This window comes from Eucyclogobius newberryi, unplaced genomic scaffold (assembly GCF_026437365.1).
Source record: "Eucyclogobius newberryi isolate DKJ021-1_F unplaced genomic scaffold, fEucNew1.0.hap1 SCAF_5, whole genome shotgun sequence".
Classification (NCBI taxonomy): Eukaryota; Metazoa; Chordata; class Actinopteri; order Gobiiformes; family Gobiidae; genus Eucyclogobius; species Eucyclogobius newberryi.
The window spans coordinates 26,147,915-26,165,772 of record NW_027316167.1 but is presented as its reverse complement, the minus strand read 5'-3'; the positions used below and the strand labels follow the sequence as shown (position 1 = coordinate 26,165,772).

The 17,858-nt window shown below is 41.0% G+C and overlaps 1 protein-coding gene across 1 annotated transcript in view; it reads left to right on the top strand.

The window, feature by feature from the left end:
- The window catches only part of fto (FTO alpha-ketoglutarate dependent dioxygenase), a 104,177-nt gene that overhangs the window by 22,911 nt on the left and 63,408 nt on the right, over window positions 1-17,858 (top strand). The window contains exons 6-7 of the mRNA XM_072465903.1: window positions 150-293; window positions 4,678-4,797. Of these exons, the coding sequence (XP_072322004.1) occupies window positions 150-293; window positions 4,678-4,797 (264 nt within the window). The remainder of the gene's footprint in view (window positions 1-149; window positions 294-4,677; window positions 4,798-17,858) is intronic.

Here is a 17,858-nt window from a genome sequence, read left to right as displayed (position 1 = left end):
TATCGACACTTTGGTGTATACAAATGCCTAAAACATACACGGCATTACAGCAAATCTATAAAGCACACAGTTATGTACCATTAGTGTTGTATTGTGATATGAATTATACACAATGTCAGTTATGCACAAAGTTTGTTTCTTCACACCAGTGTTCAAGAGGGACGCTGGCCTACATCCAGTCGCGGTGTCAGGAGGCCCTGTCCCACCTGCGCACAGACCCGGAGACAGGCTCCCGCAGCCTGCTGGCCCTTCTGCCCACTACACTGGCGCACTGTGAGGAGATTCACAATGAGGTAGTTCACACCAGCCAACAACTTCACCTGTGACTCTACATGTGTCGTTGGACGTGAATGTCTTTCTAAATAGACTACAAGTTTGCAGCACACAGTAAAATTACATGAAACTAATGATGCAGTTTGTTTTACTTTTTAGACATAGTTTTATATCGAGACAAGTTATTAGGTTATTGTATTTGGCATCAAAACAAAATATGCTACTACTTGTATGGTAATTGTCAACCACAATGATATGTTTTCCAGTGTCATTATAATAAGCTTCTTCTATAAATGGAAGATTTCACCCAAAGTACCCTCCTTAACAACATGGTTGTTGTTACTCCCGATAATGCCTTCAATATGAAGTCCAGGTTGCTCTAATTTGTCCTGGCCTGTGATGGATCGTAAGGCAATAGCCTCTCCATATGTTATCTAAAGATGGAGTCATGACCTGCTCCATTCACAAACCCCTTTTCACACACAACAATGAGTGATGCTGGCTTGGGATTCTGAGGGATAGAGTGAGGTTAGAAAAGAGCAACACGAAGGCCGTAACCAGCCCCCTGTGCTGGCTTGCCACAGGCCTACAGTTAATGTACCACTTCACCTCTCCCCTCTGCACCCTTGGGCTCACAGCGCACATCTCGGATGATGCCAGCACCCAGAGCCACAGCAGGGATCCATGACAGATGAGCCTTATGTAAGGTTGTTTAAAGGTTGTACACCATATTAATTATTCAAAACCACCAAATAATAAGGAGAGTAGTGTCAGGAGGAGCACAGTTCCAGCTAGGCTTGCATGTTAACCTGTGCCACATAAGGCTGCTTTATTTATTTGCTATTTATAAAGGAGCAGGTGTGCGTATGTATGTGAGAGTGTTTAAGTAGGAGGGGGGCTCTCTGGGGTGCAAGCTTACCCTACCTGGCACTCGCAATGATCGATGTGGCCATTTGTTTTGAGTTGCCCACGAGAACGAACACCCACTTAAATGATGTATTGTTGGTGGAGTTATTTATGATGGCGGCCCACTTTGGTGCTTGGCGGGTGCATATTGCGCAGGTCGTGTTTGACATGGACAACCAAGAAGGGAACAAGCCTGAGACGCACGAGCAGCCTGACCCGAACAGCACCTTATGGGCCATTCCTTAAGAAGTGCTAAACAGCCAGATTGCACCTGGTGACGTGCGGTGCAACATGGTGCAATGGCGGGGGGGGAGGAGGAGGAAGAGTGCAGTGCTTGTCACGGGATGTGGTGTGGACAGGTCTGACAATGATGAAGAAGAGCATTGCCTTCTGACGAAGGGGGTTTGAGGAAGCGGTAGAAAAGTAGTCATCTTCAAAACTGAAGAAAACTCCCGATCCCACCTGTTTGTTAAGCACAGTCCCGTACAGCCTCCTGTTTAATCTCACCCGCAGTCCTAGATGGAGAGGATGGAGGGGCGTACTGTAGCTTTGCCACACGGCCCCCATGTGCATGTTTGCCTTTGAAATGCTAATACTAGACACAAATGTCTTGTCTCATTTAAAGCCACTGTGTCACTTCCCAGGTGGGTGTGTGACAGAGTGCCCTCAGGGACCCCTCTAATGATGCTAGTCCCCAACAGTAAATATTGAAGGGAGGGACGCTTTTCCCACATGTTCAGACTGAAAGTGAACTGTGCGGAAACAGTTGTGTCTGACCTTGTGAAGTCCTGTCTTCGAGGCCGGGCTCCCAGGTCTTCAGAGCACAAGCTGTGGTTTTGGTCTCAGATGTGATCCTATCTTTGAATCTTCCGACACATGAGCTTTGTCTTATATGTACTTAAAAATATAAACTATTTTATTATCATCAAATGTAAGAGTGAGAGCATTAACGTTGATATTTGTAGAAGGTACAATGCAAATACAGTACTTACATACAGTACTGCATACGTATTATTCTAAATGAAAATGCTTATTGAACAATATTAAGTTTTGGAGACTGTAATGTAGTGTGTTAAATCATAATATTTAATAATACAGATGAACCATGTTTCGTACATGACATAAATACAGTGTCTGGACATTCCTATAGCTTTATTTGCTTACATACAGTAGGTACGTCTTTGATAAATAAGAAGTTAAAATTACTTAGATTTGTCATGCCCTGTGTCATCCATGTGATGTATTCTAAGTCAATAGCCCTTCTTTGTCATCTTAAGAAAAATAATGATAACGGCTTCTTAATAGTGTTTGCTCATGTGTTCTCCACAGTGGCAGTTTCATGAGAATAAATGTTCAGTTTTTACACTGAGTCTGGGGGACCATTTTTCCAGACTGAAGTGAGAGAAAAAGTAAACAGAGGAGGGCAGAGTGGGATCGATCCTATTCTCATCAGTTCCCACCTCAGGGCTCCGGTCCGGAAATTGATTTGACCCGCTGTGGGAATACTGTGAAGGTTTGGAAAAAATGTGCCTCATTAAATGGAGAAAACCGGGTTTGCTTGCTTTAACTCCAGAGTTGCCATGGCGGGTGGCCGTCCGTCTAATGTGGGCCTAATGTGTAGTTAGTATGTCCATCACCTGTAGAGATGACAGCAAGTGCCGCAGGGGAGCCACTAGCTTCCTTCTCACTCACCCATGCCGTCTGAGAGAAAAACTAGCCCTAACAATCGCACTCTTTTTCACACCTGTATTCGATCTGTCTGCAGGGATAAGATGGCATTTAGTTTGGGTTTCTCTCTTGGTAACTCACAGCTGGGTGGCCAGGCTCCAAATGCCACAGCGGCTGCTCTCCTCTGTGGCTTGCTTTGCGTTGGCTGTATCGCGGCACAGTAGGGGACAGGCAGCCATGTCAACTTAAAGTGGAGACACAGGTCAGATACTCGTCACTAAAGGACAGGCGGACAATCAGAGGGATAGTAGGAGGGACAGAGAGAGGGGAAGGGGACGTCCGATATCGGCGCTCCAGTCTTTGTTGTGTGTTTGAGCCGTAGTGATCGAAGGGGAGTGGATTTGGTGAGTACTGAAGGGACCATAAAGGATGACATTTCTTTGAAGGATGGCTTGTATGGAGTGACTGAGGCGCTGCTGAGCACTGCCACTGGCTGTGTATTCTTCCTGACATGCCCCGGTCCTTGCATGTCATCCCTGCTGTGATCAGAGCATTTGAAAGCAAATGGCAGGATGATCCTGTGTACCAGCTTCAACCCATGGCGGCCACTATTGAGGCTGTTTTTCAGTGTCAACTAAAGAGCAGGGAGCAACTTCATGTCATTAAATTACCAGCAATCTAATAACTGTTGAGACAAGTTATGTTATATTTTATACTATGTTTTATGCTGATGATTTTGTAGTGTTAACCAGAACAGTGTGCTGTCAAATCCAAATGCTGAAATAAAACATTTAGTCTTTAAATTAATTGAACATCTTTTAAAACACATGAGGAAAGCAAACTAACTGGTAACTGCCCCCAAAAAAATCTAAATCTTTTGCCAAAATTATATTCAGTAAAAATAATACTACCATAATGCCAAACAACAATGGCATAATGTTGAACCTTGTTGTGACATTTTGGCAGCTCCAGAAGGGATTTGCTCTGCTTTGTTTCTTGCAGTAAACAAAATAGTTTTCAGAAAATAACAATAGCTCTCTTTGTCCTTTCTTGATACAAACCCCTTTATGCAAGTGGATTCTGTGTTGTACAGTTGTCTGCGTCAGGCAGAAATGCAGCATGCATTGTTTTGGGTGGAAGATGCTTTGTAGGACGTTTTGGGGGTGGGCAACTACAGGCTTTACTCTCCTGGTGGCGGCAATTGGGGCAATCTTTGACACACAGAGTCACAGTGGCAGGGGTACGTAGACACTAACAAAGGGATCACACACCTGTGCAGACAGATACACTCATACGCATGCTAGTGCAATGGCATAAACATAAACATGCCGACGCAAAGACGCACTTAGCGACGAGATAGGCCACACCTGGCTACATGAGGCATCCTTGCGAGGATTAAATCAGCACTTCAAAAGCACAGGAAACAAAAACACTCCCAGCGGAGGAGCGGCTCAGCAGCAGAGACTGTCATTTCCAGACGGAGCAGGAAAAGAGAGAGAAAGAGAGGGATGAGGAAGAAGAGGGCGGAGGTTTCAGGTGTACTCTGTCTGAGACAGCCAAATGTGTGTAAGGACTTTGGTAACTACTTTTAGTGAGATGACCAACTTCATTTTAGAATTTTTTGAATGTTGAATTTTAAATTATGTATTGCCATTAATTAAAAATAAAATATAAAAAATAATAAGGAAAATATAAAACAACAAATATTTGAATTGCTTAATTATGCATATTTTCTATGTGTTCTTCTCACCTTTTTTAAAATTTTATTTTGAAATTCTACCTTGGAGTAGACTATGTGAATAAGGGGTGAATTGCACTTTGAACACACAGGTGGAGTTTGAGTGGCTGCGGCAGTACTGGTTCCAAGGCAGGCGCTACACTCGCTTCTGCAGCTGGTGGAGCAGACCCATGGAGCAGCTGGAGAATGACTGGAGGCTTATGGAAACCATGGTAGGCCGCCTCAGACACGGTGTACACAGACATACACACATCAGTGTCATTTTTAGGTTATTGCTACACCATTTAATAAAATAGTAGTGTCCTTCTTTTTTTATTTTTTTTACATGCTTTCAATTGTGTTTTTTATGCAAACTACCCAATGATCTATCGGCCAAAAATCTTTCCTTGAGCAAAATAGCCATTTGAAATTACGTGATATATCATCTAACTTCTTGCTGCAACACATTAGAAAAACTAAAGGGTGTCATGCTTTTTAATTGAAGCCTCAAACTATACTTTTTTTTCATGCAGAATATGGGCATGCTGCTATTAGTCCGACACCCTATAAAGAAATCACTCATTATAGATAGATTATGATATCATCGTCATAGACACACTGCACTTCCCGGTGTCTTTTCAAAGAGTGCGTCCATGGAGGCCTTTAGAAAACAGCAGGGGGCACTCTTGCATCATTGTATGGCCTTGCATCCCTCATCTCTCCCTCTCTGCTGGCTTTTCCCTCCATGCCGTTGGTCGGGCCCTGCTCCCGCTGTCTCTGGGAGCTCTCTGTCTCTGTCAGTGTCGGCCGCTGAGCAGTAATCACATCTAATGCTCAGGCGGGGATAAAGACAGGAGGCTGGAGGAGAAGTGCACTGCGCCGGCTGGCTCACTCTCTCCTCTCTGCACACTCCAACAGCCTGAGTAGGTGTGCGTGTGTGTGCGTGTGTGTGCAGACTAGGGGGGTTCAAACTCATCTCCGGCTCCACCTTAAGGCCCCGATGAAGTGTGCAATTCGGACCTGTATTTAGAAAAGGGCAGTGGTGAAGTGTGAGGTCTTTTTTTTTGACCTGTCATCTCTTTCTAATAGGGCAACCTTAGTGTGTGATCAAATACCTGGGCCTATAAAGACTAGAATTATATAATATTAAAACATATAGCAAAAATATTAGCAATAGTTTAGGTTATATTAAAAAAACAAAAACAAATAATAACATTTACAAAATATACATATATACATATATTATTTTAGTTATTTTATTTAATCTGACATTTTTCGTTTACGGTAGTTAAACGGTATACGGTAGTGTATACCAACAAATATTTTATATATAATATATATATATATATATATATATAATATTTATTCTCTCACTATTATAACCTATAACAGATCATCATAACACTATTTAAGCTATGTATACAAACACACACTTTTAGTGCTTATTAATTTGTGAATTATATTGTTTACTGAAACTAATTCAGTACATTCCTCAGTGCTTCCAATTATTTGTTACGAAGAAACAACAAAATACTTTATTGAAAATACAGTTTGCTGTTATTAAACCAAATTGAACCGTATGTTATATCTGCCATTGATTTATACCAAACTCAATTATTCAAATAGCATCAAAAGCAACTGTTTCCCTGTGCACAAATGCATATCGAACCCGCACAAAAATAATAACACATGCAGATGCATAAATATAATGATTCACTATTGTGATGAAAGGCAGCATTATTGCTCTCACAAGCAATATTTACATACATGCATCGACCAGAGGAAAGGCACTTCATAGATGTGACTTATAGATTTTTCTCTCTCATTGCTTTGGATCGCTCGGGCTACTGGGCCATTGTTAGATTAAAACACAATTCCGATATTACTTTTAAGCATTTGAATTGTATTATTACATCTATGTTCACTCATATTTTACATTTTGAGACTGGCAACTGACAGTAAAATTCAGGGGAATATCAGCGACCCAAGTGCGTATGCGGTTTATTTTCATTCGATTTTCTCCTCTCGCTAGCAGAGTTTATTTTAATACTTGTGCCATTTTCTATTTGTCGAATTTGATTTTATCATGGGTATTTTAAAATAATATAAAATATGTGTATTCAATAGAGTAAATACAATTACAATGTTTTTACGGTGCATGAGACCGTAGCAATAAAAAACACATTGTCTTTTCCCTGCCAAAATACTAATATTAACACCAAGTCCCTTTAGTGTCATATTTAGCACAGCGGTATGGGATGCGCGGGCCTATGTATGCATTTGTTAGTTTGTTGAAGGAATATTGAGAGATATGGGGGGGGCAAGCTCCTGTTTATGGATACTGTCTCCCTGGGGCTCCCTCCCTGCAGCTCAGCCTGTTGTCATGCAAATGCTCACCCTTCCATTTGAATGACATTCTGATAAAATGCATCAAATAAATAAATGAATATCTTGGACAAAATAGGTCCACTTGCTCTCTCTCTCTCTCTCTCTCTCTCTCTCTCTCTCTCGCGCCATAACGGGTATGATGGCTGATTTTAAACAAAGGCCTTTTGAATAATTTGTCTGTATGTAGGGGCGCTCTATAGGCTTTTCCTTAAAGGTTCTTCTCTCCCTGGTGAACGGTGGGTGCTGAAGTCTGTTTAGAAGCCTCCATCTTGCCGCCTCGCTTTCCCCCAGGACACTGCTATCACCATGATCATACACCGGTGACATTTCTTTAAACTAGCAACAATGAATAGCTTCCGCCTGAGTGACAATAGACTCAGAGCCTTGTTTTTTATGCAGAATATTTTAAATGCTGGCGTGGTATTTTTTATCTCCTCAGTGCGGTGGGGAAGAACGACAGCGGTGGGCCTTACAGTTTCTCTTCCCCCGTCCTGTGTGTCGTGTGTGTGTGTGTCTGTGCGTGCGTGGCGCCATTGATGTTAATGTATGCACTCGGCTTGACTTTAATTGATTTAGCCGCGCCGCTTGCACAGTACAGCTCTTTCCCTAATTTGTCACTTTTCTGACTTCTGTAGCTGCTCATCTCGCAACTTCAAAAGCTTGCGCGGATGCAAAGAGATTTCAATGCACTCCGTCTCTGGCTGGCTGGCTCTCCTTTTCTCTTTATGTTCTTTCTCTTGTTCTTTTGCACAGTTTCTTCCTCATTTGACAGGAGAACGTGCCTCCTCAATGGAAACCTTTTCAACGCATATCAAGGAAATTAATCTACTTTCATAATAAACGGGATCTGCACACGTGAATACATTTGTATACTTCAAGCTGTACAAAACAGGAAGTAGTCGCAGGGCCGTGTCTCCCTCTCCGACGTGCACCCAACCTGTCACTTTGTGTTTTCCAATGGTTTGGTCATATACCTACACATTTACGCTATGACATACTTTCTCTTCCTCATCGTGTGGCAAATTGTAGGTTCTCTGATTTATAATGGAGGCAGGAGGGTCTTGCCGGGATGCGCTTAGTGACCATTTCATCTTCTTCTTCTCACTTTAATAAGAGTCTGCGGGAGCACTCTGGGGCTGCTGTGGAGGGCTGCACTGCAATCATACACTGACTAGCCCGGTGCCATCGATAGCTGATTAGGTTATTGACCTGGCGTGTGAAGAGTGGCTGCGACGGGAGAAGGAGGGGCGTGCGCAGGAGGGGACGGACTGTAGACACACGAGGAGGTGCACGGGGAGCTGGAAGGGTGAAGAGGCTTGTGTGTGTTGGGCTGGGGGGGTCAATGTAAATGTTATTGCCTTGTGAGCTCATTTGATCAAAGTCCTGGAAAGGTTAAGCGAATCCAATCTGGTTTTGTATGGCAGAGTGGAGACACAGGCGCTAGGGAAGAAACCCCCAGGACGGAGAATGGATTATCATAACGGCATTGGAGTAGCAGGGGCCTCCGACGGACAGTTTACCCTGCCCATAATGCGTTTAGACAGCAATTGGCCTTAATAACCTTTATTGACTTCAGCGGGTCAGTGCCAAGAATCTAATTATCAAAGTGTATCAATTTCATTGGAGTTTAGAGTTGCACCGCTCAAAATAATTATTTTAAGGTCGGGCTGGGGCAATTAATCCCCTCTCCACTTATTTGATGGCTTTGTAAAACATAATAAATGTTATGGTTTCTAGTGTGCGCTTCACTGTAAATAATTTCAGGGAGCTTTCTTTGTAATGTATTATTTGGGGAGCTTGCCGTAGTGATTAGATTAGAAGAGAAAAGGGGCAGTTTGTCGGCGAAAAGGCCACAGCTGAATCATGTCGAATAAGTTTACCGGCATATTTCCTCTCCTCCACTCACTGTTTTACTCGCATATCCAGGCAATTTTATACCCACTTTATATGCACACATGGAAGCCAGATTAATTATAACTGTGAACTAAGCAGTAAACTGTTTAAAGAGCCCCTTTTATTGCTCATTATGAAACCATTTATTATGCTCTTATTTTCAATCACACAATGTTTATGCATCATATTGTTTTGCATTTTAAGTCTATACCATGCAAATAGGCTTATAGATTTATTATATTCTCAGTGGAAGCAATTGGCACACGCCGCCGCTGTGCTGGTTTGTGCATTGGGGGTAGTGCCTTGCAGTTTGTCCACAGTGTGAATAGAAAAAAGTAAATGCACAACCACACATTAGTTTATCCTTCGCTGACAGGCAATACGAGGTGTAACCTGGAGCTGTTTTTGTTAAGGCAGGACATAGATAAAGGCCTTATCCGGGCGTTCATTATTGCACGGCCTTGTTTTCCTGTGGATTGCATGAACGTCTTTATTTAACAAAGACAGCATGAAAAAGAAATTACCCAAAGATTATTGTTATTATTCATTTAAAAAGGCAGTATACAGCTTATTATACTTTTTACATTCTGCCGCCGCTTGTGTTTTGAAATATAAAATGAATAGAACCATGAGGCGACAGAGATGGGGAGAAAGTGTACCCGTGCAGAGGTATTTTGCAATTCTCTTTGAAGTCCCTATTGAACAGGGTAAGCTGAATTTTTCGGCAGTGCCTGATAGTGTTGTGCTTAAATGCTTAAACCCCTTTAGAGAATTTTCATGGGCAGATACGCAGTGGCTTGAAGGGAGCGTTTATGTTACCTGGAGCCAATGCAGCCTGCAGCTTTGTATCTAAAGATGTACAGAGCCTGTGAATGGAATCCCACAGAGGTTTGTCTATGACAGAATCTCTCCACAACATCGCACTAGCCGGCATGGGACAAAGAGCTACCAACAGCTTTAACCCTGTCACTCCTTAACACAGGACTTACTGTACATAAACAGAAAGGAAGGATACAAATAAATCGACGCCTGGTGGGCTTATGAATATGTGTGTTGTACAGAGCTGATATTTACTTTTTCTTTTTTACTGAAAACTATTGATAATAATATGACATATTTCATTTTTTCTGGTTCAAAAGATTATATGTATTCCTGGAATAAGTGGAAAGGTCAACAATGCAATACATACTTAAGCTTTTTAGTTTAGTTTTGTTTCTTTTAATCTATGATGTTAAATTAGTTCAGTTTTGCTTTATTTGCCATTTGAAGTATAAAAAAAAACACATTGGAACAAAAGTGCACAGTATTCATGCATCCATTCAAGCTGACATTGAAGTTTTAGAGCCACAAACCAGATGAAAATGTCTGCGAGGAAAAGACAACACACTATTAATACATAATTTAGAAAATTATATAACTCATTAAAGTGCATGTTGCTGTTTTGATTCATTTAAATTAGTCTTTGTCATTGCTTTAGTCGCTTTACAAAGAGCAAATATTGCATTTAAGTTGTTTCTTTATTGCCGCTTGTGATTATTTGTCTATCAATAGCTTTTACCCCAGAAAATCCACACCAAAAATTAAAGTTAGAAAAAAGTTTGTCTTGTCAAACAATTCCCAGACTGCACAGAAGACAGTTGAGAATGCACCGTGTCAGACACATATAGCAGATGCACAAACAATCGCTTGTAATTGCTCTTGTTGTCAGAGTTGATAGTGTTTTACTATACATTACTGTCTGTTAGAGCACAATGCCCTGCACCGGCTCATCTTTTCTTCTTTAACGCAATTCCTGGCGGAGCACTTTCTCATTCGAAATGATTAAAACGATTCATCATATAGTGTATGTGTGTAATTATTTCTCAATCACAGGATGTAAGTCATTGTCTTGCGAGCTAAGGTGCGGAGAGGTACAGCGTGTTTGGCGTAACAATAGACTCGAGCTGACTTGTTTAGGCCAGAGGATGATTAAATTTGGAACATATTACAGGAACTTAGCCGTCATTGACTTTCTGTCCGCCCTATGGCTACAGCGTGTAAACCACCAACAAAACAATGCTGCGGCTTGACGTCACTGTCATTAGCTCATCTTCCAAACGCACTGCTCTGTTATTGTTCGCGACTGTCAGCTTGGCTTACACCGTCACAAAAAAACGGGGGCGGGATAGCACTTATTGACACCGGTTTGGATAATTTATTTTGTTTGTGTCGACAGTGTTGTTGTTGTTGTTGTGGTGTGTTATTTTTTTTTTTACAGTATCAGCAAGCTTTGAAGGCGGCTTCTCTCGTCTTCTTAGAAAACAAATGAGCACTTTAGAGACTGATCTGCTTTATCCTCTTAGCCGCTCCCTCAATCCCAGCGTTTATTTATTTACTCACTTATTTACTTATTTATTCATTTACTTACCTCTGTATGGATTTAGTTTGATCCCCCCTCGCATCTTCCCTGCTCAGAGCCACCCCTTCCTCCATTCCTCTCTTTTTCTCTCATCCTTGGCCCCGATCAGCAAGATAAGGCTTCAGAGGAGGGGAGATAACATCCATTAAAGTGGTAAAGAGGAATTATGGGGCAACCCAGATTAATCACTGCTCGGCTTAATCGCATTCAGCGCGGACGGCGGGGGTTTGCTGCGGGGCCTTAGCTCCTTCCTGCGACATACCAACACTCAGAGAAGATGCGAAGAAGTAGCGTGCGCCTGGAAAAAGTGCCTTGATGGTGGGGAAAAGTATAAAAAGATGAAAGCGAGATTTCAAGAGCATCTCGCAGCAAAGTCCGCCCCTCCTGCGGCTGACTACAGACATTAGCGCTAACCGGCTCTTGGCATATCATTATTCCAACACTTTGATCCAGGTGTAATTGTTTACTCTTGCAGGCAATCGTGTCAGGAGACAGAAAGAGAGGAAATCATGACAGTGATCAGAGTCTAAAAGCAAAGAAAATAACCCAAATCACTTCGATGTATATGTTTCTCTACAAGATGATCACACTGAATATTAAATCTATAATCACAGGTCTTTCATCAGAAACTTTTGTAGCAGTTGTTGCGCTGTATTGCAAGGCTCTGGTGAGTAAATGTCAGAAGTGAATGAAGTAAAAGAAATAACAAATTAAAAGTACTTGTTGTCAGAATTATATCAAATTTGATGTAAAAAAAACTACTGTAATGTGATACTGCTCACGTTGTACTTTGTGCTGTTGCATGTAAGCGTGTAGCTATTATTTTGATGCTTTGTGGTTGTAAATTGAGTAACATCCATAAATATTAGTTGGTTTAATCCCTCACTTGTTCAGGAAAGAAAAGAAAGAAAAGGTTTTTATATATGTACAATAAATACATTTACCTGTAAACATTGTCCAGACGATGACCTTTGAAACCATCCTTTGGATCAGAAGACGTGCACTCTACCACTGAGCTACTGACGCCCCAAACATGTTCTTCTAATTACTTATGTATTGCCTTTTGATTAATTGATTTTTTTTTACTTATTAAATCCAGTCCGGTTGCTAAAAAGAAAAAAAAAAACAAGTCTTAAAATCTTAAAGAAAAGGGAACATTTTAAACTGCCTGAATTCAAATTAAGCTGTGCTGTAGAACATGAACCAAAAATAATGAAATGAAGACGTCAAGATTTATTTTCCCCCTCAAATAATCTCTGTAATACCCCAACAACCTTTACTAATTCTTCACAATCACTTGATTGACAAACGCATTAAAACCTTCTTTGTAAACACTGAGGAGATAAACTAGGTTAATCCTGAAGTAAAGACACTGTAAAATTGTTTGATGCTTGATTGTCCCTGAATAAAAGGGGTGGTATAAAGAGATGATAGTAACAGCAGGTTTCTAAACAGGTGGAACGGGAAGAGATAGGGGATCCCCATGCTCATTTGAATGTTGTTAAGTAATACTTTTAATGGTTGGCTTTTGTGGCTGGGCCTATTTGCATCTGTTATTGTTTCTAATCACTTAATTGTACCTTGCTTAGATACAACTGGTCATGAGCAGTTTTGATGGCTTAGTGACATTATTAGAATAGACTGTAAATCCCTCCTTTGATACACACTGTATTTGATGACAAAGCAGCACAGGGTTCCAGGGCGTGTTACGAACTTGCACTCGCATCTTCTTTCCACAGCAATACAATGTCAACTGTCCCAGTTTGCATATGATAAAGCCTGTTTTAAATGCTTTAATCCAACTTCATTCTTAGTCTCCACCCTTTGTGATATCAACAAAGTGGCTTGCCAAGCTGTGTATTTCTTTGTACATACTGCAATTGCTTTAAATTTACTGTTATGGAACCAGCAAAACATATATGTCAAACTGGATCTGCAACAGCAGTGATTGTCAATACATCCTGACTATCCTATTAGCGGAATGAATACCGGTAATACTATATTGAGCAATATCTGTGCTCAATATATCGATATCGGGATATATGGTGACAGACTTCTTGGCAATACCTGTATCGATACGGAGATCGTGATACTTTTAAATAACTTGAAGTCACATCTGAACCTACAAACCTACAGCTGCATCAAGGCTGAATCTGAGGAGCTGAAAATGTGACTTAATCATTGGACAGTTGTATTCTGACATTGAAGACGGTGTGAACATCCATTTTTAATGCATTTTGTTATTCTGCCATGAATCAGACGCATATTGTATCAAGTTCCGTGTATACTTACTGTACGTATCGTGAGGTACTAGGCAGTACCCAGCCCTACTAATAATAATACTTTGTGTTTACGCTTTGTGGTGAGCATCCTTGAAGATGCATTTTAACCCTCCCTTTTTTAGGAGATAGTCCAATCTGATGGGTGGTGTTAAATGGGTGAGATGTAGGACAGTGTAATTAACGCTAGTCCTTTAGCAGGCTCCGCCTTGTTCCGCTGGGAGTGCCAGATATAGCGCTCATTAATTCCTATTTGTGTGTAATGAGAGGGTCATGTTGGATGTAATAAATGGCTCTTTTATTTGGGCGAGAGCTGCAGGGCGGCATCCTCTCCTGGCTAACAGTCTCATAAACACCTTTTAGCGGCGTGCATCAGACTCCCTGGGTGGGGAGCGCTCACACAGGGGGGACGCTAATGTAGTGGAAGTCAGGTGTGCTTGGAGACTCTGGAGTTATTTATTCATGGCTAACTTCAGATGACAACAGTAATAACAAGGCTCAATCACCGTTCTCAGATGATTCACTTTTAAACAAAAATAATTGCTTGGATTCCTTATTGCATGACCCATAGGCTCGTAGATGCATAACACATACTTACACATAAGTACTTACACTTTCACAATCTCAGTGTACTTATACTGTGATAATCATATTATGTGCAAACGTCGTCTTATATATTTTTACCACATGATTTATCTGAATTCTTTACTACTTTAGGTAAAAGCACATTGTCAATCATAGATAAAATAATATAATAAAATGTCTAATACTTTGCAGTTATTTAGAATGTAGAACTATATTACAATATCAACAGTTTCATGAAAACAATCAAATTAAATTAAAATCAACATACCATGTCTTTGTACCAAACACTTATTCAAGTACATTTTTTCTTCAATCTTTTATACTACTTTTTTGTCACATTTGCTCAAAGGTAAAAACACACCTCTCAGCATATGGCAGCAATAATCCCTCAAAAACTACATTTCCCTTTGTCAATATAGAAAACAATTTTTCTTAGTTTAGCATTTTTGTCGTGTGGCACAAACCCCTGAAAGTCATGTTTTCAAGCAAAAAGCACTGGCATTGGCCCAGTCAGCAAAAAGCTTTTAGTGACAGGAGAGCGAGGCACTGATCACTATCTGCTATCAGGCTGGAATCTTGACTCACTTTTCATAAACTGACGGAGTGAAAGCGATGTATTATGGTCCAAAAGGTGCTCGAGTGTCACGCTGATCACAAACATCTCTGTCCCGCTCTGTCTTCATTGTCATGAATTAGGCAAAAGCCTCTCAAAGCTTCCCGTGATGGACGATGCGTGCATTCATGCCAGAGCAGGGAGAGGTTTGCTCAAGTTTATTTTATATATAAATCCCATGACCCAGTCGACTGCAGGGCTAATGCAGTCTAAGAACTTTTATCCTTTTGGGCTAACCCAATCCACACTCTTCATGGTTGGACAGGGTCAAAAGCTTTTGCGAGGAATTGGCCAGGGAATACTTATGTGATATTTGTGAGGCTATTGGACTACCATCCAACAGCAGATTTGCCTTTTCTTCTCGCGACCAAAGGGGATCCTAACAAAGGCTTTTGACTTCTGCTCCATTTGACCCTGTGGAAAGCATATGTCCTTCTATCTAGCTTGTATTCTGGTCAGAAGATGGAGTGCCATCGGGGCCCATAGAAAGCATCCCTGCCCACTTGAGTTGTTACAATACCTTCAAACAAAATCACTTGTCAGGAGTCTTCCCTGTTTGGGAGGGCCCCGGCCCCTCCACTCCTTTGTCACTTCAACCATGTTACTCTGATGTTGCAGACACATTTTTCTAATGTTTTACACTCCATATAATCTGCTTTGCGTGCTAAAGCCCATTTCAGCGCTTGACATAATTGATGGGGATCGTGACCTTGCAGGGATCAGGCTGGCAGCAAAAGGCCTGCATTTGTATCACCACGGAGATGACGAGAACACATTAACCTAAGCACAGCACATACAGGGACCAAGCTGTACGTCTTTGTGAGAAACTTGAAGTAATTTGTTTATTTTTGCCCATTATTGATCTCTAGATATCCTTGTAGGAGACTTTATAGATTTTATAGCCCATTTACTGCAGCCATAACTAATAGGTTATGCCGGTAATTAATACTGTAAAAATTTCAGCATGAAATATTTTTATTGACTTTTTATGACACTTATGGTAAAAGACATGCTGTAAAAACATTTGTAATGGACTCTTAAATTGGAGCTCGCAAGAGTTAGTCAAAGGAATGTGCATTGGAAGTATTTCATGCAAGATACAGTGTCTTTAGTTTTTAAATCGCCAAGAAAGATTTTACATATTCTTTAACTTGTTATTAAGACATTTATAATGACATGACTGCAGTCTGGGTGGAAATACAAACACACAAACTTATATAAACACATTTTATGATTTCATGTGTGATGTCAGTAAAGTGTAAGATGTCTATTGGGTCTATTTCTTCTTGGACTAGTATATATTTTCAGCAGCACAGTAAGTTGGAACACTGATACATTGTTCCAGACTGAAAGTAGTCCTGGCACAATCATAGCTCCCCAGTTGTTTATATCACGGAGCAGAAACTATCCATTACCTCCAGCATCGTGTGCCTTTTTCTAGACCTGGTCAAACTAATATTGGTTTCTTGTTTTGGAAATGAAACTGTCTGAGACCGAGTTGGAAAACTTTACAGAGCAATGGAGCTATAAAAAAGTCACTGGCAGAACAATTTACAAGAGAAATTTGTGAAAGTTGAACACCACCGGCAATGACGTAGGTAACAGTTTTCTGATTGACTGGTGGTGTTGCATTAATCCAATTACATTTATATGAATATTTAATTATTGAATTTTCTTCACTTATCTAGCCTAGTCCAGATAGCTCCTCCATGATTAGCCGAAAGGTCTTGATATATATTACAAAAAGTGACGACCTTTGAAACGTTTTTACTTTTTGTGATTTTACTTCTCTAATTAAGATTTACTAGTGTCAGCCACCTGCTTGTCTCCATGGAGCTGGTATTGTTTTGCCTGGAATATTCCAGCATTAAACTTTTATATCTTGCATTTATTTTACCATGGGTTCTTTTACTGCTCAAAATACCTTGAAAAACATGTATTCTTACTCTGTGTGGGCTCGCCTCTCCACAGATCCAACCTTGTCTTATCAACTCCTCGTTTCCATAGAGATTGATAACTTTAATGCCATAATGTGGAACATCCCAGGCAAAACAACATCATATCATCTCTATGGAGACAAGCAGGTGGAAGACCTTCCACCCACCATAAAGGTTACAGAGTGCACGTTTAAGTCACTCAACACATATAATAGCAGCAGTGGTTTTAAACTCAAATTATCTCCAATTGGATCTAAGCGCTTCCAGAAACTAAGCCTTCAATTTAGGAACTCTGTTGTTGGAATGTGACACATACACACTTCATCGCGCTTTTAGCTAACAAGCTAGAAGCTTGAGCGAGGTTAAAAAAATAAAAATAAAATAAAAAAAACAACAACTTGGAACTGGGTAAAATGACCACCGTCCAGTGGTCAGACTGTTTACCATACTCTTTTGGCAACTCTCATCATATAAAGCACTGAAATAGGTCATCTGTGGTAGAATGCTTTATAAGGTGAGGTAAATTTGGCATTGGTCTGTGATTGCTGCCTCCAGTCTTGAGGGGTTTCCTGTGTGAGTGCCAGAGAGCTTAAGAGAGCTCTGGGGCCGCCAAACGTCCCACTCTGAAGTCAGCGGAGGCATTTCATGGGGTGTTAACTGTTTCTGAGACACTCTGGTGGTCAGCTTGTAGCTCCGTTTATGGAGTGTAAAACTTCAACTTCTGCATCCTTTTTTAACCTTCTGCCTTTGAGCCCTTGCTTTTGCTATATACGTGAACGGGGTGACAGGTATTTGGTCAAGTTTCATGTGATGTGCAGTAAATCGCAAAAGAGTGAGCATCGCGGCCTCTTCCAGTGTTGCATGAGTGACATGTTGTTGTGTGATTGAATGGACAGATGCTTGTTGGTGTTAAGATACAGTGCTGGCTCGAGGTGTTAGTGAGACGCCCCAGGCAGCCTTCGAGCCAGTCTTCGCTTTTGGAAGGCATCAGTCCGACTCTCCACCAGGAAAAATACGCCTCAGCCGGGGTGAAATCTTGTTTACCTGCACTGCCTATGCACTGCACAGCGCCGTAAATGTTAACACTGACCCTGTGTGTGCTGGAGAGGACCTTTTTAACATGCAATATGCAATGGCCCTGTCAAAAATGCAATATCGTTATAACAATATTCTAATGCCCTCCTTGCAGGTCTTGGTCTGT